Consider the following 22,788-nt stretch of genomic DNA (forward strand, 5'->3'; position numbering starts at 1 on the left):
AGAAAGGGTGAGAGAGCTGGGGCTGTTTAGCCTGGAGAAGAGAAGGCTGAGAGGGGATCTGATTAATGTTTATAAATATCTAAAGGGCAAGTGTCAAGAAGAAAGGGCCAGGCTCTTTTCAGTGGTGCCCAGTGTCTGGACAAGGGGCAACAGGCACAAACTGGAACATAGGAATTTCCACAAAAAATGAGAAAGAAATTCCTTACTTTGGAACTTACTTACAGTGACAGAGCCCCGGCACAGGCTGCCAGGGAGGTGGTGGACTCTCCTCCTCTGCAGATATTCAAGACCCATCTGAACACCCCCTGTGCAACCTGCTGTAGGGAAGTGCTATAGCAGAGACATTGGACTCAGTGATCTCCAGAGGTCCCTTCGAACCCCTGTGATTCTGTGGCTGACCCTGAAGCTTACACCGTGTTCCCAACTGAGCAATGGTTAGAGATAGGCTGTCACCTTTTGTGCTAGGTGGTTTTGTTTAAAGTTTGTCTATCTCCTCCGCTGCCATCATAAAAATGCAAATGAATGAACTGATGCCATACAAACATCTAACCTGGCCCATCTGTGCTGCAGAACAGCTTTTTATTTTAACCTTTTACTTTTCTCCATGTGACTGCAAAGAAAGTTCTAAGCATTTGACAAAAAGCCATTTCTCTCTTTCAGTCAACATCCCTGATCCTGGTGGCACCGATGTTTTCCATGAGCTATCCATTTTCAAGAACTTTCAACAACTTATTTGGCAAAACAGGTACGTGACAGTAGATTTCTTCTGTTAAAGCACTGACAAGGTTTGGCCCGACTTCCCACTCCTAAGGTTTGTTTATCCCTATCCATCAACCTGCCTATCTGTTCGTGCAGGGGTAGCACTCCATCTTCTACTGAGGAGGAACTGCAATAACACAAGTCAGTGGAATCACTAGTACAGTTGCTTGTAATTGTAGCAGTGCTAGCAGTGCAGCTGTCTAACACTAAAGCAGCTATCAGATTGTGGCATATTTCACCAGTTCTAAAGGCCACCAATTGAGCTTTGTTTTGAGCTTCTTGTTATCATATCATGATCAGTGCTCCTCAGGTAAGTGTTTTGGTGTTCCCCCCCCCCCACACACCTTGAAACTTGGAATTGTGAAAGGTTAACTGGCAGCCATTTCATGGATGCCACCACTTCAGATACGATTTTATTTTCACAGAACCATTGAATCCCAGCATGGCCTGGGTTGCAAAGGCCCACAGCACTCATCCAGCTCCAACCCCCTGCTGTGTGCAGGTTGCCAACCAGCAGCCCAGGCTGCCCAGAGCCACATCCAGCCTGGCCTTGAATGCCTGCAGGGATGGGGCATCCACAGCCTCCTTGGGCATCCTTTCCAACGTGCCAATCCCAGCATATCTCACTCTGTCTGTCCTTCGATCTGATCGCTTTCTTGTTTTGCAGGAAAATACACAGTATCTTCTTCAGAGCCATCCAGTGCTTCCACAGAGAACACCTCCAAGTCAGATTCTTTGCTCAACTGAAGCACAAGCAAATGATAAACCATTTAACTATGAAAGGATCTCTGCCCTTTCCGTGATACACACAAAAAGCGTCTGTGAGTCAAGCAGTGGGCTGCTTCCCATTGACCAAACTGTGCTTGGGTGCATTCTTCTGGACCAACCTCTGGTTCCCGTGTAAGGCAGGGAAGCTTTGTGAGGTGGAATTTTACAGGAGCTGTCAATAGCAGAAGAGATAACGAGAGGTTTTGGAGTTGGAAGGATCCAAAGACCTTCAAGTGCTGGTGAAGCCATTGAAGAATTCTCAGCCTTTCAGAGGGTGCTTTGCTCTATGCAGTACTGAGCCACGAATCACAGTGCTATCCACAGCTGTTGTCCAGTAGTTGTAGTATTTCCCCTATCAGATCTCCAGATGATTCCAGAGGGCTGTGCAGATAAACAAGTACCTCATTGCTTCCCACCTGCCCTCCTCTTAGAGCCTGGGAAGGCTGTGTCAGAGACTTCCTGGAACCAAAGGTTCACAACCAAGACAGTCCATTTCAAATCACCCCTTTTGACCCAGAAAAAAAACAAATGAAGTCCATAAAGATTCCCGTGGGGTTTCTTTCAGATAGAATGTACTGGAAGCTCCGTGTAGCACTTTCTGAAGAAAAGGAAGCTTTATATCTTTAATTGTTTCTCCTTGATATGTAATATAGTAAGAAAAAGAGGGTTGCTGCTCTCTACCACAGAAGAAGCTGTAATTATTTATTGTTACGTATGCAGGGAGTCTCTTGTATAGCCTGTACATTTAGGTCTCCTCGCAGAGAAGAATCACACTGGGAGTGCTGAGAGTCAGTTCTGCCATGAATGTAAAGCAGCATGTACCAGGCAGGGTGAAAGGTTTTGTATAAATTACTGTTCTGTGACTACATTTGTGGAATCAGTTATTTCCAAGCCTGTATGCCTTTACAAGGCAGGACTCCTGTTTCAAGCAGAGGGCTATGAAAGAGCCTGAAAATACATGTAGCACATCAAGGTGTTACACACCACAATGCCTGGAGATTTAAATGTGAGGCCAGTACCAAGTAGGACTGTCAGGTACAGCCCCTTTTGGTTCCTGGGGAATCAGGACTGTGTTTACTGGTGGTGAACTTGTTCCCAGGACTTCGGAGTGAACCAGGATGGGAAACTGTTGCCTGCTCTTCGAGGCACGTGTGATGGTTTGGCAGGGGCAGATGGTGACAAATGCAGACAATAAACAAGCATCAATCAATTGTATTATTGATATTGAAAGCAGTTTCTTTTTCTTTGAAGATGTAGACGCTAACACTAGAACTGAAACACAATTAGCCAATTAGCAGCCACTCTATAGCTGCCTTACCCCCTCTCAGCAACAGGAGCCAGGTCACTGGCAGAGCCAAGGGGAGCAGTGGGCTCACCAACAGCTTGCTCACCTCAGGTGTGTGGCATTTTGGTGAGCTGGCTACATTTGTTCAGCTGGCCCAGCCCTTCATCCCAACTCCTCCCTGTGCCCTCCATGAACACCCTTTGCTGAAGTGAGGGCTGCCACACGAACTTGTTTTCTGACAGTTGCCATCACCTGGATCTTCTGCTTAACGGCAAGGCGTTCAGTTAAATGGTGTTCTAATGACATCCTACATGTTCAGCTTATCTCTGGATTTCTTTTCTAGCAATGGAACAGTCACTGCCATGGCACCTTCCTCTGATTTAATACAGCTCAAGAAAAATAATAAAGGATGGAATTCACAGACTCACGGAATCACAGAATGGCCAGGGTTGGAAGGGACCTCAAGGATCATGAATCTCCAACCCCAAATTCATAGAATCATAGAATCTCCAAGGTTGGAAAAGACCTCCAAGGTCATCCGGTCCAACCATCCACGCACCACCAGTATTTCCCCACTAGACCACGTCCCTCAGTACCACATCTACACGGTCCTGGAGCACCTCCAGCTCAGGCTGCCCAGGGCCATCCATGGCCTCAGGCACCTCCAGGGATGGGGCACCACAGCTCTGGGCAGTGCCAGCACCTCTCTGCCCTCTGAGTGAAGGATTTCCTCCCAATATCTGACCTCAATCTCCATTCTTTTAGCTTAAAGCCATTCCATGCTGTCCTATCACTATCAGACCATGTATAAAAGTCACTCCCCCTTCTGCTTATGAGCTCCTCATTACTGGAAGGCCTTCCTGCAGCCTTCCCTTCTCCAGGCTGAACGCCCCACAGCTTAGTGGAAGATAAGTGTTGATGTACTGACTTACCTAACTATGGGTTTATATCCTTTAAGTATCCTGGGCAATTTCTATAGGAATTTTTCTAGAATCTTCACAGATTTGCTTGCAAATGGCTTTCCCTGATGTTTAGAGAAGTTCTTCCCATTAAAGTTTGCACTGTGATTAGGATTGCTTGCATGGACTCTCAGCACAGCTGCTTGCTATTCGATGAGGTAACAAAACAATAAAGAAATACACGAGAGAGGCAGGATATGAGCTTTTATTAGGCAGCAGTTCATGTAATGACCTTGAACTGCCAAATCCTATGAAATAAATGGACAGCTGCCAAGATGTTGGTAGAACATTTCAATATCCAGATGCTGGCTGGTCTGGCACAAGTTGTATTTGTCGTTTTTCACTGAAAACTGATGTCTGGTGAACCACAAAAAAAACCACCAGATTTGCTTTTATCCCTCTGCATTTCTTTATCTTCTAGCCATCATGGAAATGAGGATAATAGTTAAGACAATGGTTCCAGCAATTCCACCAACTGTCATTCCCAGGATGTTGCCGTGGACCTGCATGGACTGGCACCTCTCACCTGTGAAGAAGAAGGCTTGTCCTGATGGGCACCTGGGAAAATAAGCACAGATTTACGTGGGTCAGGAGTTCTGTCCTGCCCTGCAGGCCCTCCTCGAGATCCTCACACTGACTGTCCTGGATGAGCAGTTCCCATCAGATGGCTTCGCATTACAACAATCCCACTCTGTAATGCAGTCAAGTTCCTACTGTTCTTTGTAATGTAGCGACTCAGACCCTTGGGGTCTGTAGCTCTGTACACTTGCTAGCTGCACCATTCGGTTCAAAAGAAAGTCAAGGCAAGCAGGGTGGAGATCTGTGATACCTGCAGCTCGGTCTCCCTTTGACATTCACACAGACTCCATCATTCTGGCAGGGGTTTGGATCACACGGGTCTTGCAGGGAAGGCAGCCAGCGCTGCATGGGCTCCATCTCCTCGGCTGCTCTCTTCTTTCTTTCTAAAATGTGGCCCTCTGAGACAGCAGATTGCTCGGACACGACGGGGACTTCGGTGTTATTGAGGTGAATCAGGTCTTTTAAAAACAGGAACAGAGGAGAAATATATCAGAAAACAGTGACTGACGTAATTATTGTTAGTTTATAGTTAGTACTCTTCACCCAGAGGAAGAAATAGTTAGGTCAGGGTGTCTAAGAAATAAACCTTCAGGAAACCGTTGCCACTTTCATTCCTTGGAATTCACAAGCACTGCAGTCAACATTGAAATTAACACACAAACACTTTTCAGCGTTGGTCCCCATTAGAAGAGAAGGTGGCTCGGGGACAGGAGGTGGCAGCAGTTTGAATGAGTGAGAAGAGAGAAAGGATCAGCCATTGCCATTTGCGAGGAGAATCAGAATGAAGGACTTTACCATGGAATTCTGCAAAAATGATCAGGTTATCATTTTTCAGAAAGTTTCTTCGTCTCAGCTGGCTGTGGGATATGAAGGTGTTCCACCCCCGGTCTCTGGTTCTGTAGCAATTGCATGAGGCATCAAAGCTTCCATTAATGGATGGTCTGTCCCATATTAAGCTTCCATTTACACCTGCAAAGAGGATATGAATGACAAATAAAAACCACAGAGCTCTGCAGCCTAAAACTATGGCATCATTATTTTATGCATTGCAGTGTTCAGCAGGATTGATGCTGCAAAATCAAGTTCAGGGCTCAGGTGTCCCAACAAATCTCAGCAGGCTGACAAACAGTGGATGCCAATAGATGCTTAGAAGAGGCCTCTGAGTCTATGTGAGGGCACTGAAATTTCACAGCTCCCCTTTCACTGAGGACTGACAAAGTCCTCAGTTTTTAAGGTTTTTTTCATGGTTTAGAGTCTAGCTGATTTTGTTCTTTGCTATTGTTCTGTTCAACACATTCACACCTAAGGTTCAAAACCTCTTAGTGAAAAACTGTGTACCAAACTTCCACTGAAAAACAGTGAAGAGGGATGGAGACTCATCTCCAGTATTTCATACTGTATTGCCTTCAGTATTGTTCTGTTCTTATTTCCATGATCACATCCACAAGGGATCCTGGGGCTGGACATGGAACCATCGTGCTGTGCTACGTAAACCTGGAGCTCTAGATAGCCCATGTGTGAAAGTCTTCAGTCTTTGTCAGGCCCAGCAAGATGGGCTTCAGATGCTGCAGACTGATCTCAGGCAGTTCAATTTAACCAAGTCCCCAAAATGTAATTTCAAATTATTTTTGGTTTGGATGCAATGGAATAAAGAACCTTACTGGCTTTGCACCACAAATCACACACATCATCATGGTCAGATTGCAGGTGGAATAGGAACTGCCAGCTCTTTGGCACAGGAGAACTCTCTACAAGTCTGTTATGAAGGGGTAGAGGTTTCAAACATAAGAGGATGGATTTAGATTAGATACTAGGAAGAAAATCTGTGCTCAGAGGGCAGTGAAGGCCTGGCACTGCCCAGAGCTGTGGTGCCCATCCCTGGATGTGCCCGAGGCCACGGATGGCCCTGGGCAGCCTGGCTGAGTGAGAGTGTCCCTGCCTGTGGGAGAGAGCTGGACTAGGTGGCCTGTAATGTCCCTTCCAACTCAAAGCATTCTATAGGTTCTATGATTCTATTTAGGTAGATACACAAGTGACTGTTCATCACTTTCCACGCTATGCATCACTTTTCACATTAGATGAACTTTTGAAGACAGGGATTTTGATCCATAAAAATGTCCCAAACTGGAAAATGAAGCCAGAATTGTCCAGCTGTGAGCCCTGCTCTGTCCTCTGTCCTCCTTGGCTTTCATTTTCACCATTTCTCCGGGCAAACACACTTACTGTGGTCTGTGCTTGTGGTGAAGCTTCTGCTGGCAGACATCCTCTGCAGCACGTTAGGGTCCTGGTCGAGCACTGTGAGCATGGCTTGGCGATTCAGAGCTGGCCACTCCAGGACAGCATCATTCTCTCCACTGCACAAGTGGAAGGCAACGCGGGTGTAGCCACTGCTACTGGACTGGGGGTACAAACTTATGCCATAAGCGTAACCCTCGGGGCTGTAAAACCGAGGGCTCTGAATGACGTCACTTGACGCACTTTCCAGAATCTGACTGAAATTCCGAACGATCCACACCGCCGTGGGACAGGGGGTCTCTGTCAGTGTGACATCATCGACAATGATCCCACCAGAGGAAGAGCTGGGGTTGCCCTTCAGTCCTTGGAAGAGGTATCGGAACTTATTCTGAACATTGAGGGTCACGTGGGCGATTTTCCAGTCCTGGTCACTGTCCGCTTTTGTGAGAGGAAAACAAGACATTGCCACCAGCATCATTACATGACATCATGAAGGAGCTCATTCCTCATTATCTATCCCAGCTGCGTTTAGACCACCTGAGCTCTCAGAGAGTCACGAAGGCTAGAGATCTGAAGTTACTGTTATCGCTGTACTGCTTTTACACCGCATCAACCAAATGCACTGGGTGCATTGTGGTAGGAACTCTTCATACATTAGTGAATAGCAGGCTGTAGGATGAAGGGAGCATGCTAAATGCAAAGATATAGGAAGAGTATGGGAACCAATGAATCAGCAGGTTAGAATTTACTGTTCTGGACACTTTTTCCAGAGCATTGTCCTTCCCTGCAAAATGCAGCAGCATTATGGAGGCAGATAATCACAGGTCTTGGGTACTGACAACATTGCATTGACAACTGCACAGCAATGCAGTGGCTGAATTCCCACTATGCAGCAAAACTACCCAAAGTAGGAACTCAATTCACGTCTCCAGAGTTACAAGTAGTTTTTTTTAGACACATGAAAAATCAGGCTGCGGGTCCTACTCTCCATGGATGAGCGCACCAGAGCAGACCAGTGGCAGATGATATTTTGGCCAGCAGAGGTCTAGCCAGTGGTCTCCAAAGGGTTTTGGGGCCCCTCCATTCACTAAGCATAACCTGACCACGATTTCAAAGGTATATGTGCTTACCAAATCCTTAGCTGAACTGCAAGATACTGTCGTGGTAGCTTAAGGAAAATGTTCTGATTTCTGAGCCAATTTTTTCTCCCTCCAAATTCTTTGTCTTCCTCACGTTTATGGACTTACCCTGAAAGGTTTCAATTTTCCTCGTCTTGCGAACGTTTCCAGTCCCATCATCTTCCTTAGTCCAGATGACCAGCTTGTCAGATGAGCTCCCTGACATCTTATAGAAGAACTGGAGGCACTGCTGAGTCCTCTTGGGATACAGGATTCGGGACTCCAGGACTGCCACCTCTTCTGCATTTCCAGAGCTGGTGTCGAAGTACATGAAATAGCCAGCATCTGTCAACAAAGCAGAGAGTATCACTCCCTCTTTCCAGCTTTCCAGCTGGTTGCATGGTGCACATGTCCAGTAAACATTCTGGGTAGCCTTGGGTAGGAACAAGGCTGGTAGTTCAGGATGTATGTGGGACTCCAGGCAGCTTCTGTCCATTCTGCATTAGCTGGTCTAGGCTGGATACTTCAGGAATGTGTTCCATGCTGACTGCAGGTAACCAGCAGATGGTTTTTTACTTGATTTGTATTGAAGATAATACAAAGATGAGGTCTTACAGGTCGTATCCTGTATTACCTTTGGTGGCTGGGTCATGTAGGGGGAACAGCCTCCTCCTATTCACATCAAACCAAGTTTTGCCTTTTTCAGAGTACAGCTGAATGTGCTTTAGGCTAGGCTTTCTTCACCCTTTGCTTAGGCAATACTTAGCACCTAAACCACTTTTTCTTTCTTTAAGGTCTATAGAAGCTTTCCCCATCTAAAGAACAAGAAATCAGAACCTTGCTTTTCAGAAATGTTTGTATTTAGTCTTTATTCTCACTCATAAGTGTGAACCCTGTAACTCTCAGTGAGGATGACTCTGCTCTGTTTGGAATGCTGAAAAGAACATAATGCTCAGATTCCTTTTTTTATCACAAAAACTTTGTAACTTTCTTCTGCTTCCAGAGCCAGCACTCCTCAAGCTTAACTTACTATTTGCTTTCCAAACATGTTTATTATTTGCTTTGCAAGCACATTTATGGTTGGCTTATAGAGTGCTATTCCATTCTTATCATGCAGCAACATAACTCTTACTCAGACTTTGGAAGCTGCAGTAAATCCTTTTCCAGATTGTATTAAAAGTTAACATTGTTCTTTGTCCCCTTTTATAGTGCTGATGTGGAAAAACATTCAACTATGCCAAAAAAAGCATAACGAGCACTAATGCAACCATAAACTCAGACCCACAGTGCCAAGTCAAGTGCAAGGAAAAAGGGCGTTCTGTTTAGCTTGAAGTTATTACAGCGAGGTTTGCTGGGTAGTCTCCTAAACATGGTGGTTTAAGAATGTATTTTCAGAATAGCCAGTGCTGGGTTTTCTGAAGGGCTGAGTGCAGTGACTGGGTCAGAGGAGTTGCTAAATGTGTTTGCATTTATAGCACAGGTGTGCAAAAGTGACCGTCACCCCAGTAACCCCTGCCCGTAGCAAAGGGTTCTGATGTTGTTTTTTACCTGTACAGCGCCCAGAAAGTGTGTGGTCCTTGTCTCCTGTAGCACTGCTCTGTTGGTGGACCCAATCTAAGTCATCTGTGGTGCTCTGAATCATGCCGCAGATATTTTCATTCTCAAAGGAACACTGATCCAAGAGGGTGAGAGTCGAAGCTGAGGAGAAGATGCACACGTCATTACCTCCAAAGTCTTACTGAAAACAAAACCGAGGTCCTCCTGAAGTGGATGCTTCTGATGGCCGACCCACAGGGATGGCAGCTCCTTGCTGACAGTCACACCTGGCGACAATATCTTCAGCTGGATCAGCAGTCAAATAAATGGAGTGTCAGACTCCAGAATCACACAACCCAAGGTGCAAAACAATCTAATTGAGACTGAATGCCGGGGAAAAGAGAACAAAGTGCATTGCCTTCACCTCCTAACAGAGATGTGAGGAAACTGCCCACGCATCAGCAGAAAACAACCACATCTCTAAGCCCCTGTGAGTGTCATGGGAGAACAGGGGGGAATGGCTCAGCTTCTATTGCCTGATTCGACTCTTCCAAGGAAGCAGCCAGCAGAGCCAAAGAGAGGGATGAGGAGGGAATAAACATTCTGGGTGTCAGCACCACAGGCCCTCTGCGATACTATTCCAAGAGTATCTGAGAAGAGTTGTTGTGTTTTTAGACATCAGGCTCAAGTACAAATAGGCTGCAATGTCTGAATCGTGACTTACTGCAGTTATACATGCGATTAAGTCTTTCCAGGTCAATGTCGCTGAAATCCAGACGCTGCCCAATGATGTCATTAAATGCTGGGATCTTTGTTGTGATCGTGGGGATGTCGTCATTTTGGTTAAAGGAAAACGGTGCATAGTGCATCACTGACTCGTAGTCGTAGGGCGTGTTCAGGTCAGTGATGTAGCTGTCATTGTACTTGTTAAAGTTGTGTTCTCTGCCTGGAAGGAAATGGAAAAGTGCTTCATCACAGAGTTCAGTAGTAAAGAAAGTGGCTTTAGCATGGCCCTTGGATAGAGCTTTCTGGTGCAAAATGATCTACATGGAAACAATTGCTGAGTGACAAAAGGCTGAAGTTTAACAAGATTTGTTCAGGAACTAATTTTTACAACACAGCATTGTCTTTAGATTCCATTTCTGCATCCCCATGTGACTTCAGGGGCTTCAAAATCAAATATCCCTGAGCAGTAAATACTGATATGTAGGAGATCAGATTGCATGGTCTCATGGTAAGCATCCTGACAGACTAAACCTGAGGATTACTATGCTCCATTCCAGAGCCTGTGAATATTGATGCAAAAGTTTCCCAGTGCATATGATGGCATATGAACAAGGAGGAATCCTGGAGCCCTTTGCTTTTTAAGACGACAGGAATGAATGACAGCCCTGGATTGTCCCCAGGCTCCACCCTGGACTGATGATATTGCTCTGATGTTGCTAGAGAAGAGTCTTTTGGAAACATGCTTCTAGAAGTTTCTGCAGCCATTAGTTTCTTAGAGAAGGAGGTTTTTGCAGTGACGGAAGGAGGGCGCCATGTCACACCTTTCCGTATGGAGGCAAAGGGAGATTCCCACCCTGTCCAGCTATGAGTACTACTTTCAAAGTATTTGGCACTGTTCCTCAGAGAAAGACCAACATGTGACTGCCCTCAGGGGATAACCACAGCTTCTGTCTGTGAAGGCTGCTCTTCCTCATGACTCTGTCTTGGGCACAAAGGTCTCCAGTCCAAGGCTTGAGGTTATGTAAGAACTTGGCTTGATGTTCTTCAGATGCTTGAACTGCAGTTTTTATCAAAAAAATGATGGGAACCTTGCTAATTACATGCTATCACTTTTTATAGCTAGAGGCAAAACCTTGGCAGTACACAGGCAGGTGCAATAATGCTGCTTTTCATACCGTTGCTGGGCATTTATGTTCTATGAGATACATGTTTTACACATGGGCAGATGACATATGGCCCCAAACTTCTCATTTTTCCAAAAAAAAGCCTGATTGACTCTATAGGGCACACCCAATCCAAGGTGGAAGCTACACGTTACAGTCCTTCTGCAGGGCTGTGTAGTGTCCATATTCCCTACACACAGAATGGCAAAGTCCAAAACAAACAATGTTGGCAAATTAACCTTTCTATTCCATCTCCAATAAGTTGTCCTTTCAAATGGCTTCAGTTGAAGTTTTCTACTTAATAAATTTCCCTCATTGGAAAATGAGATTTTATAGCATGGATAGCAATGTACAGAATATGGATAGGGCTTGGACTATGGATTTATATATATATATTTATATTTATATATAGTTCCAGTTTCTGGAAATCTGGATGTATGAGTATAAACCTTTTCAGATTCTGAGAACTTTCATTACAGAAGAGTCAGATGCTGAGCAGTTTGCACTTTCCAAATCTGACTGGAAGTTCCCAACCAACCTGTAATGATTTCATCCCACCAGATGGTCACGTAGTCATCGCGATCCATCCTCGACTGCTCGTGGTAGAACCCCAAAGCATGCAGGATCTCGTGTTCCACGATTGCTTTGTGGTCACACCCTGACCCAATAGAGAGGTTCTGCCCATTCTTCAGGTCCCCCACCATGGACCAACACCTGAGAAAGAGAGAGACCTTACCATCTGCAATTACAGTTTTCTTCTTTGTCTTTATGTCCGCTTGCTGAATTTAAATATATATATATTTAAAAGAAAGGTTTAAGTATAAAATGATCACTATAAATCATTCCTTATGTGCTGATCAAGCTCCTTTGGTGCTTACCAGATGCTCTACTCCGAAGGCAGACTAAGCCTCAAACTAAGCTGTCATTTACACGAGGCAGGTGTTTTACGCACCCCCCATTTTAGGCAAGGTCACACTTGATTTTTGAGATCCGCAGAAGTTTTGTCCCATATCAGCTGTCATTTTGCCAAGAAATATCATACATGCATAGAACTGCAAGCTCATCATAATGCTGAACTCTCTGTTCTCTGGCAAGGCTGGCTGTGGCTCTGGGCAGCCTGGGCTGCTGGTTGTTGACCTGCACACAGCAGGGGGTTGGGACTGGAGGAGCGCTGTGGTTCTTTTCAGCCCAGGCCATGCTGGGGTTCTATGATTCACTTAGGGCTTCTTGGCAACCCTCTCCAAACCAGATGCCCATTTCAGGTTCCTCCCCTGAACATCCCCTGCAGCCAACAGAGCAAGGCAGCCAGCTGCCAAGCCCCAGGATGAGGTGCTTTCTCGGTGGCCTCTTTCTCTACCACAACCAGCTCACAAAGAACTGCTGGACTGCTGCAGTTGGATGGAATGAATTCTCCTTGGTTCCACACAGAAGAAACAAGCAGAAGTCAATGGTCCCTTACCCACTTTCTTTTATGAAGAATATGTAGCTTGCCTCTCCTTCATATGGCTTGAAATCCACGCAGGACTTCAGGCGGAACATTTCAAGTGCCTGGAGAATGACTCCTTTGGCGTTCAGATCTGGAGAACATATGTGAGCAGAGCATCTTTAGCACCCAGGGGTGGTTCGGCCCAGAGAGGTAATGCACGTGGTTTATGTGTGGGACCGAAAGGAAAATGAATGAAAACAGAACGGACTGAATTTAATTAAACTACGTTTTGTTATGACAGCTGTAGGAGAAAGAAGGGGGTTGATGCAAAGGAGCAATCTGGTTGTTAGTGAATATCAATGGGAGAGAACCAGCTCTGCAAAAAGCAGATTTCTTATTGCGCTGATTCCAGTGCAAACAAATACTGCAGTTAGAATATGAATAAAGTATTGGCATTACCTAAGTCATCACCCAGGATATAGGGAACAGGGAACTGCCATCTGTAGGTGTCGTTTCTTAAGGCATTTCGCTGGTTTTTCTAGAAAGAGAATGGACAGCTGGTGATACAGATGCTGCGTAGAGACAGGCTGATGTGTGCTAAAAATACAACTAGGGCAAATGCAAGCAATAAAGTTTCTGTAATTACTTACAGGAAGCAAGATATCACCCTGAAAAAGGTCCAATCCAGCAGCTGAAAAGCAATTTATTGAAAGGTAATGTAAATGGAATATCAAATAATCATTTTAACTCAAAAGCCATATTTGAGCATACTCATCCAAGGTCATGTCCTCATGCATTTACAGGAAATAAAAGTCTATCCTCAGCTTCTACTCAGTATTTAATACTAAATGATGTGTGGCAGAAATCTAGTGACAGCCATTATCCATATCATAGAATCATAGAATCACAGAATGGCCAGGGTTGGAAAGGACCTCAAGGATCACAAAGCTCCATCTCCCCTGTGCCATGCAGGGCCACCAACCTCCCCATTTCACAGCAGCCCAGGCTGCCCAGGGCCCCATCCAACCTGGCCTTGAACACCTCCAGGGATGGACGGGGCATCACAGCCTCTCTGGGCAGCTGTTCCAGCACCTCACCACTCTCACAGCACACAACTTCCCCCTGACATCCAACCTGCATCTGCCCTCCCTCCACTCCAAACCATTTCCCCTTGTCCTGCTGCCATCTCCCCTTTCCAAGAGCTGACTCCCCTCCTGTCTGCAGGCTCCCTTTAGGTACTGCAGGCTGCACTGAGGTCACCCTGCAGCTTCTCTTCTCCATGCTGAACAAGCCCAGCTCCCTCAGCCTGTCTTTGTAGTGGAGGTGCTGCAGCCCCCTGATCATCTCTGGACTCCTTCTGGACCTTCTTCAAAAAATCTCATTTTCGAGCCTCCTGCTCTCTGCCAGGCAGTGTCACCAGTCACACAATGGGACAATCCTCGAGAGGATGTACTGACATTGAGTAACGCATCAGGAAAACGTGTTGCACGGCGCACCAGTGATGGATGTATGGAAATTTGCATTATTGGAAATTAAAGAAATAATTAAAATAGAAGACTGTATAACATGTTATGTTGTTTCCTTGCCACTTTTATAGAAGCTCAAGCTAACATCCAAGCTATCAGCAAGCCTGTGAAACTTCAAAAATATCATAAACATATGAAGCAACTTTAAAGTGATGAAGGGTGATATTGTCTTGACACTAGGAGCCTGTCCAAACAAGAGGAGTAAAAGGCATCTGCATGCTTTGCTTACAGAGGGTTGCAGAATGTCTAGACAATAATTTTGTGTGGGAGAGACCTGAGAAATCAGCATTTTGTTTAATGTACAGCAGAGTGGAATGGAGAAGAATAGAGTGGAGTGGAGTAGAGTAGAACAGTTCAGTTGGAGGGGACCTACAGTGATCATCCACTCCAACTGCCAATCGCTTCAGGGCTAACCAAAAGTTAAGTGATATTATTGCAGGCTTTATCCAAATGCCTCTGGAACAGAGACAGGTATGGGCACCAGCCACTTCTCCAGGAAGCCTGTGCCAGTGTTTGATCACACTCACAGCAAAGAAACTTTTCCCAGTATCTACTGTGAACCTCTCCTGGAGCATCTTTGTGCCATTCCTGGGCGTCCTGACATAGGATACTGGGGAGAAGGTACTGGTAGGCTCAGAACTGATGGAGAATTTAGCCATGAACTCACCTAAGTTTATGTCTGGAATGTCTCTGATTATCTCACTAGCATCATTTTCTCCATCTGCAAGATAGACAGAACATCATGTGTTCAGATGTAGTGGCACACAGCAGGCAAAACAAAATGCTTCAAAACTCAAAGCAGTTCACAGAGTGCTTACCAGGCTCACTGGAGAGATGCTCAACCTGAAAGAGAATAACACAGCCAGCATGAGGTATGGGGCATTTCTGCACTGAGAGGAGCCTGTAGAAATCAGGTTTCTACTTACAGAGACTGGAGTAGCACATGCATAACATAACAGGAGTGCCAGGCAGAGCAGGGAGCTGCGGGTGCCCATTTCCGCAGTGGACATGGAAGCTGGCTCCCCTCATCTCTGGCAATATATAGAGCATGCTGCTGAGCTTCCCACAGGCACCAGCCAACCAGCTGCCAGCTTTCCACCTTGGTAACTTTATCATAACATCATATCACCCCCCTTGATGACAGGCGATGGCATTGCTGCTGTCCTTTACCCAAGTCCACTTTGGAGGAATGTTAGAGAGGAATGTGATCACTCCCAGTTTCAGGCAGTGCAAGGCTCACATGGGGTTTGTGTCCCATCTCAGTTGGGCCCAAAGTTGCTGACTCCTTCCACTGTATTTATTGTCTATCAGCATTACAATCTCAGTTGCACTGAATAAAAGCCACATGCTCAAAGGGAATTATTGAGTTTATAGCACTCTGGTGACATGAGAATTTCAGCTGGGGTTTCTCTCTATTAATAATTAACATTATATCGTAAAGATTAGAAATAAGAGAGATACAATTACAAAGGCACTGACAGCACCTTCCCATGGCCAATGCACCCCAGGACACACAACTCCATGCACAACATGTCTCTGCCTGCCAGCGACAGCCACAGCCATCAGGACCCAGAAGTCCTCCTCCTCAGGGCTGATCTCGGTCTGTTCTTGGCCCAGCCTGTGTCTGTGCTTGGGATTGTCCCAGCCATTTGCACCTGGCCGTGCTGAACTTCCCAAGGTTCACACCAGCCCACCTCCCCAGCCTGTTGGGGGCCCTCTGGATGGCATCCCTTCCTTCCAGCATGCAGAACACAGCTCAGCTTAGTGTCACCTACAGACATACAGAGTGTGCTTCTCCGGGAACAGCTGCCCAGAGAGGCTGTGATGCCCCATCCATCCCTGGAGGTGTTCAAGGCCAGGTTGGATGGGGCCCTGGGCAGCCTGGGCTGCTGTGAAATGGGGAGGTTGGTGGCCCTGCCTGTGGCGGGTTGAAGCTTCATGATTCTTGAGGTCATAGAATCACAGAATCACAAGGTTGGAATGACCTCCAAGACCATCGAGTCCAACCGCCCTCCCATCACCACTGCTACCACCAGCTCTAAACCAGACCTTGCAGCTCCTCATCCAGACGCCTCTTGAACACTGCCAGGGACGGCGACTGCACCACCTCCCTGTGCAGCCATTGCAGTGCCTGACCACTGAGAGAAAAAGTTCTTCCTTATGTCCAACCTAAACCTCCTCTGGTACAACTTGCAGCCATTTCCTTGAGTCCTGTTTGTTGCCTGTGAGAAGAGGCCAGATCCCTCCTCACCACAGCCTCCCTTGAGGAGGTTGCAGAGTGCAGTGAGGTCTCCCCTGAGCTCCTCTTCTCCACACTGAACATTCCCAGCTCCCTCAGCCGCTCCTCATCAGCCCTGTGCTCCAGACCCCTCAACATTTCATTGCCCTTCTCTGCACACGCTCCAGGGCCTCAAGGTCTTTCCTGCAGTGAGGGGCCCAAAACTGAACACAGCACTCGAGGTGCGGCCTCACCAGTGCTGAGTACAGGGGATGCTCACCTCCCTGCTCCTGCTGGCCATTTCCAATGCAGGCCAGGATGCTGCAGGCCCTCTTGGCCTCCTGAGCAACCCAAGACATTCTATGATTCCATAAGGCAATGGCTCCAGGCAGCACCTGGGAATGAGTGCTCTGGGCTTGAGAAAGTCATGATGGCTGTGGGGAGGGAAGGGAAATCCTGGGACAGCATCCTGGGAAGTGAAAGACTGGTGCTCCTGGCTAAGTGAGGCTGGTCAGACGCCTCAGACACATGCTGGATTTTGGTGACATAATATATCTATCTGTCAGGATGTCTGCTTGCACCTATAGCACAGGGGTTGAGAGCACTTCAAGGAACCAGGACTTCATTTGTATCAAAGGAGTGAGACTCAACCTGTGCCAGGCTCCTGTGAAGTCCTTGGCTGATGGCTGCCTGAAGCCCTGTGCCCATCTGGGAACCAGTTTGAGAGCATCGCCTCTGTGCCAAATTCTGCTCTCATGGCTGCCAATGCTGGCACTGCTCAGCTGAAGCCAAAGATTCCACGATTCTATGATTCTATGAAGGTTAGATTTGCACTAGGCACTTGATACAACTTTCCTCTGGTAAACCATGATAGTGTTGTCTTCCATCAATATTTGCCAGCACTTCTTACATAAAAAAACATTTCCATATATCTGTAGCTGTGTGCAGCCTCTCCATTCTGCCAACATTTCCAGTTCCATCATTTTCCTTAACCAGCTGATCTCATGGGCTTCCATTTAACCTGTGGAAAAACATGAGGCGTTTTTACATCATCCTTGGAGGAAGGATGTAAGAGTCCAGTAGAGCTGGCTGAGCAGCTGTTACATCTAAGCTGTATCGGTGTTGTATCTAAGCACATAGAATGCTGGGAAGCACAGAAAAGTGTTGTGATAACAGTTTTGATCCATTCATCTTTAGTGCAGTTCCACTGGGCAGAGCTAGGAAGTTACTTTCAGAAAAAAGAATTCAATATAACAGAATTTTTGCTATAAAAAATATATCAAAAATAAATCAATACCAATGAAAATGCATCAAAATGTGACTTGAAAAACTAGTGTTCAGCTGCTCAGATAGGGAACATATTCTATTCCATTCTTTAGAAATGAAGTGCAAACCTGGGACTTCCAATCCTGTAAACATGCCCATGTGAGTGGATGCATTCAGCAGGTCCTGGCAGACCCAGGCCTTGGTTCTGTGGCTCTCCCTGGAAGCTGTTCCCAGTAAGTCTTCCATGGAGACCCGGCTCTCCCACAGACACAGACTTCTTTGCCTCCCTCAATGTGTAGGGAATAGATTAACATCCAGCCACCACAGCTTTGTACCAATCCATCGCTACTCGTGTTAATGTATTTGAAGCAATTGTTTCCTCTTTCACATTTGGACTGTGAATTCATCTATGGGGCAGGGTGGTACCTCATGCGGTACCTCCACATTTAATACTAGACCAGCTGCCCAGGGCCCAACCTGGGCCTTAAATGTGACCCTGGATGGGGCCCTGGGCAGCCTGGGCTGCTATGAAATGTGGAGGTTGGTGGCCCTGCATGGCACAGGGGGGTTGGAGCTTCGTGATCCTTGAGGTCCCTTCCAACCCAGGCCGTTCTGTGATTCTATGATTCCTTTTGTCCTGTCCATCCCGCTCAAGTGACTTCCTTTTCTGTTTGGTATGAAACTCAGCTTCCTATTTGTACAGCCCTGGACTGTGTGCTTGTAATAACTTATTTATCTCTGTGTGTCTTCCTTTTCATATCTATAAAAAGCACAGTGAAGTCTAATGACCATCAAAAAAAACAACAAAAATCTGCGCAGTTACCCACCAAAGCATGGCCTCCATCCCCCTTCTGCCAACACAGCCCTGCTCAGCACCATCTGTCTGCTTTGCACCACCCCATGGATACTAATATATCCTAAGAGCTGCAGCCCAAGAAGGTGAGGCTCAAAGCTGCCAGGAATGGGGTAATGTCTTTTATGTCTGTCAGTATCAAGTCAGAGCTTCCCTGTTAACCCCATCCCAGAATGCTTCCATGCTGTATTCAGGAATATTCAGGAAATATGTTCTTAGTACAAATGAAAACAACAGAGAGTTGCACATCTCTGTCACCACTCATAAATGATGCTTTTTCCCCAAAGAACCATATCATTTCTTCTCCCCACTCTCAGTTGAGTACGTCCTTGTGTGAACCACCTCAGCCTCTGCTCACCAGTCCTCCCAGTCAGACACCCATCACCTCTCTCAGGCTGTCAGGATGAGGTTCTGTGGCCCATTTCTCACGTCAGGGTGTAAATCATGAGTAGTTCTGCTGAAGTCAGTGGGAACATTCACATATATGGTGACAGTAAGTCAGTACTGTGCAATGGCTGCAGTATCGCTATTCCTGCTTTGCTAGTGAAGCTGGGAAGCACGTTTTTCCCCATCCATGCTCCCCACTTGTCTTATCAAACATTGCAAATGCAGAACAAGGAACTCAAAATGCACTGACTTCAGAAATTCTAATTCCAGACTCCTACAGCTTGCAGATTTTACCATGAACAGCATGAGATCATCATCCAGGTAGGAAATGGTTACCATTAGTTAATCTTAAAGGAAAATCTGTGAGAACAAAAGCAATTTGTGACTCCCAATTCACTCAGATGGTATTCCATAATGAAATGGCCATTCGGTCACCACGGAGTTTGCTGCTGCATAAGAGCTATCTTTTCTTTTAGGACTGCAAGAGGACCCAAGGGTGCAGTGCTTCTGCTCCTCTCATGTGACCCCATCTGTGTTACCATGAAGGCTGGGGAAGGATTTTCAAATACATGTGTGAGAAGGTGAACTCACTGCTGCTGTACACGGCTTTCAGCCTCAGCAGGACAACCCTGCAGAAATCCAACCTTTGCCCAACAATGTCAGAAAATTCAGGAAGTTTTGCTGTGGTGGAGGGGTGTTGTAACTGGTGTTGAAAGAATGCGGCCCATAGTGCAGGGCTGACTCATTATCATATGGGGTATTGAGATCATCAAGGAAACGATCACTGTTTGGCAGAGGTTTGTGCAAACCCCAGACAAAAAATCAGATGTTTGTGATTAGGTGAGACCAAAATAAAGCTCACTGCACAACGCCCCTTCAGAATGCCTCACCATGGCTCAGCAACGGTCCGGGTGTCAGCAAGTTGGCAACCCCTCTTAAGTGAAGCCATTCTAGTGCAACAAAAAGGGGCATGCTTCTACTGATAATTCTCAGGCATGTCAGAGCTGCATTGCACCTCCCATTCATCCCACAGTATGTCATCCTAACTGGATGGTAAAAAATCCTAAGGCACTGGAATGGGCTGCCCAGGGAGGTGGTGGAGTCCCCATCCCTGGCTGTGTTTCAAACCGTTTGGATGTGGTGCTCAGGGCCATGATTTAGCGGAGGGCTGGTAGAGTTGGGGTGGGATGGTTGGGCTGTGGTTGGACTCCATCATCTTTAAGGGCTTTTCCTACCTGAGCTGTTCTATCATTCTTTGATTCTATGATTCTAAATCCTAGGGATAGGTCAGAGCCATCAGGAGAGAGCATCATCTTGCTTGATAAACTGAGGGCTGGGAAAGGAAAGCAGGTTTTGCACATCCAGGGCATCGCTCAGAGCTTTTGGCAAGTTGCTGTGTGTTCTCAGCTCCTGAGTAAAGTCTGAACAATTTAGATGTGGAAACCAGTAGTAACGCAGTGTTAAAATCTTACAGAGCTCTCCTGTATTTACCAGCTCCAAACTCAAACTTTAAAGTAGTCCCTGCAGTAAGATGGAAACCAGAAGACAGAATGTTCTGAATGTTCTCATTTCTAATTCATAGAATCACAGAATCCCAGCATGGCCTGGGTTGCAAAGGCCCACAGCGCTCCTCCAGTCCCAACCCCTGCTGTGTGCAGGTCGCCAACCAGCAGCCCAGGCTGCCCAGAGCCACATCCAGCCTGGCCTTGAATGCCTGCAGGGATGGGGCATCCACAGCCTCCTTGGGCAACCTGTGCCAGTGCCTCACCACCCTCGGGGGGAAAAAATTTCTTTGCATTTCCCTGCAGCCTGTGTTGAGCTGGGGCTGTTATGAAGAGAGAACGCCTGAAGGGTGCAGCAGAGCAACACGTGGGTTCCTGCAATCATGATTTCCTGCCCTGGTTATCCAGAGATCTCAGCCAGACTGAATGATGTCGCGTCGAGCTCCTCTCTGGCACTGCACCTGGCAGCCAGGAGTGCTGGAGCACTGTCACACCAATGGCAAGGTGTGTTATGCTGTCTGGCCAACAGCAGCACAGCATGAGCAGAGCAGATCTGGACAGCTAATGTTACAACAGCAGCACAGAGAGCTGCACAAAACCAGAGTACATCCAGTGCAAGCAATGCCATGCTACCACAACAGAAGTGCTTATCACCCATCCTTCAGACACGATGCGGGGAATGGGAAAGTGACATCTGAAGGAGCTCCTTCTCACAGCAGCTGCTTCTCTCCTGCTGTTGCTGGAGCAAACTTAACTTGTGTTAACATTTGAGCCTTACCAACACTCTCACTGGTGTTTGCTTACAGCTGCAGCACTTTCCAGTACGATCACACTGAAAATACCTTTCTGATGCAGGCAACAGAAGAGCCGATGAGCAGAGATGTGCTGCTGGACCTGCTCTCACTGACAAGGAAGGGCTGGCTGGGGAAGGGACAGCTGGGAGCAGTTTGGGATGCAGCAGTGATGAGATGGAGTTCAGAAACAAGGCAATAATGACCAGGCAACCTGGAATGCAGGTGAGCCAGTTGTGAATTTTTGTGTTCCGGGGAAAATGTGGGTCCACTACTGGACGGGGATCTGCAGAGGTCCTTTCTAACCTGTACTATTCTGTGATTCTGTGTGTAACACCTTCAAAAAGCAGCCCTTCTGTTTCTGAAATGAGATAAACATCAATTTAGGCTGCGTGACATACCAAGAACTACAGGATGTTTTTCTGAAAGACCGCACCACCTCCCCAGCCAGCGCATCTCTCCTTAACCAGTAAGTGCCCAAACACACTGCAAACAGCCATCAGCACACTGCACTGCACCAGTCCTGTCTGCTCCAAAGGGGCATTTGGGGCTGAATGAGGATTTCCAGAACAATTTCATAATATTTGCCCCAAGGAAGTTTCACCATTTTCCCCAGCCACGTATCCTGAAACCACCATGGGCTTCAAGCATCACAGTTGGTGTTTATGTGGAGTGGGGTGTGGGTAGAAGTTACACACCTGATAGCCCCACGGCTTGGCTAACCTGGGCTGCTCACCGGGCATTCTCATGTGATCCAAGGGGAAAGGCAGTGGTCATGGAGACAGGAGTCCATTCCAGCTTCAAACACCTAAGCCAGAACTAAGCTCAGACTCAAGCCATTAAGCCTAAATGCATGCCCTGTAGTGCCTGTGTATGTGCTGTGTGTCTCAGGCCCAGTACTGCTGTGCATCCATCCCACTGCGTAAACAGAGGTACCCGGTGCCATCTGAGATTCTCCAGGGGCAAAATACCCACATAGGCTGGTAGATAATGAAGCCTGGGAGATCCCTTCCCATTCTAGAGTTGTGTCAGAGGAGATGGATCTGGACCGGCAACAGACAGCTGTGTTTTAAGCAGCTGATCTACATCTGTGCTTTAAAAACACAGCATATGAGACTCTTATTTTGTACTTTTGTTTTGCAATGCCAAACTCCCCATGCGGAGCTGAGAGGGTCCCAGCCACTGTATGCTAGTGTAACATCTTTATTTACTGCCCTTGTTCAGGCATTGTCCCAGCACAGACAATCCATTTACAGACCTTTATGTATTTTTTTTAATGGAAATAGAACCATAGAATGATAGAATTACCTGTGTTGCAAAGGCCCACAGCGCTCCTCCAGTCCCAACCCCTGCTGTGTGCAGGTCGCCAACCAGCAGCCCAGGCTGCCCAGAGCCACATCCAGCCTGGCCTTGAATGCCTGCAGGGATGGGGCATCCACAGCCTCCTTGGGCAACCTGTGCCAGTGCCTCACCACCCTCTGGGGGAAAAACTCCCTCCCCAAAAATGATTTATGTTCTCCCCACAGATGTATGATGAGAAGACAAAAAATCTTTCATCCCATCCTCTGCTCTGTCAGCACAGTGAGACAACATGCCCCAGAACATAAAGCAGATCACAGCCGCTGCCAGGAAATGGGACTGTCCCAGGGTAAAATGTCACTGAAGCCCTGGGGTAGAACTGAAGGTGCTTA

At 46.8% G+C, this 22,788-nt stretch overlaps 2 protein-coding genes across 3 annotated transcripts in view; one reads left to right on the top strand and one right to left on the bottom strand.

Annotated features, from left to right (window-relative positions):
• ADGRF5 (adhesion G protein-coupled receptor F5) overlaps window positions 1-2,742 on the top strand; it is a 31,884-nt gene extending 29,142 nt beyond the window's left edge. For both annotated transcript variants that reach the window (XM_048935322.1, XM_048935323.1), the window contains 2 exons: window positions 661-745; window positions 1,427-2,742. In XM_048935322.1, the coding sequence (XP_048791279.1) occupies window positions 661-745; window positions 1,427-1,506 (165 nt within the window). In that variant the 3' untranslated portion in view covers window positions 1,507-2,742. The remainder of the gene's footprint in view (window positions 1-660; window positions 746-1,426) is intronic.
• Window positions 2,743-2,862: 120 nt separating this feature from the next.
• On the bottom strand, window positions 2,863-15,940 carry MEP1A (meprin A subunit alpha). Its single transcript, XM_048935396.1, has 14 exons — window positions 15,007-15,940; window positions 14,899-14,923; window positions 14,748-14,801; window positions 13,205-13,245; window positions 13,014-13,092; window positions 12,588-12,705; window positions 11,667-11,842; window positions 9,964-10,185; window positions 9,252-9,401; window positions 7,833-8,048; window positions 6,574-7,023; window positions 5,146-5,319; window positions 4,601-4,808; window positions 2,863-4,329 (listed from the first exon to the last, which is right to left on the bottom strand). Exons 1-14 carry the CDS (start codon window positions 15,088-15,090, stop codon window positions 4,182-4,184), a joined length of 2,145 nt encoding a protein of 714 aa, XP_048791353.1. The 5' UTR covers window positions 15,091-15,940; the 3' UTR covers window positions 2,863-4,181.
• Between the last annotated feature and the right edge of the window lie 6,848 nt (window positions 15,941-22,788).

This window comes from Lagopus muta, chromosome 2 (assembly GCF_023343835.1).
Source record: "Lagopus muta isolate bLagMut1 chromosome 2, bLagMut1 primary, whole genome shotgun sequence".
Lineage (NCBI taxonomy): Eukaryota > Metazoa > Chordata > Aves > Galliformes > Phasianidae > Lagopus > Lagopus muta.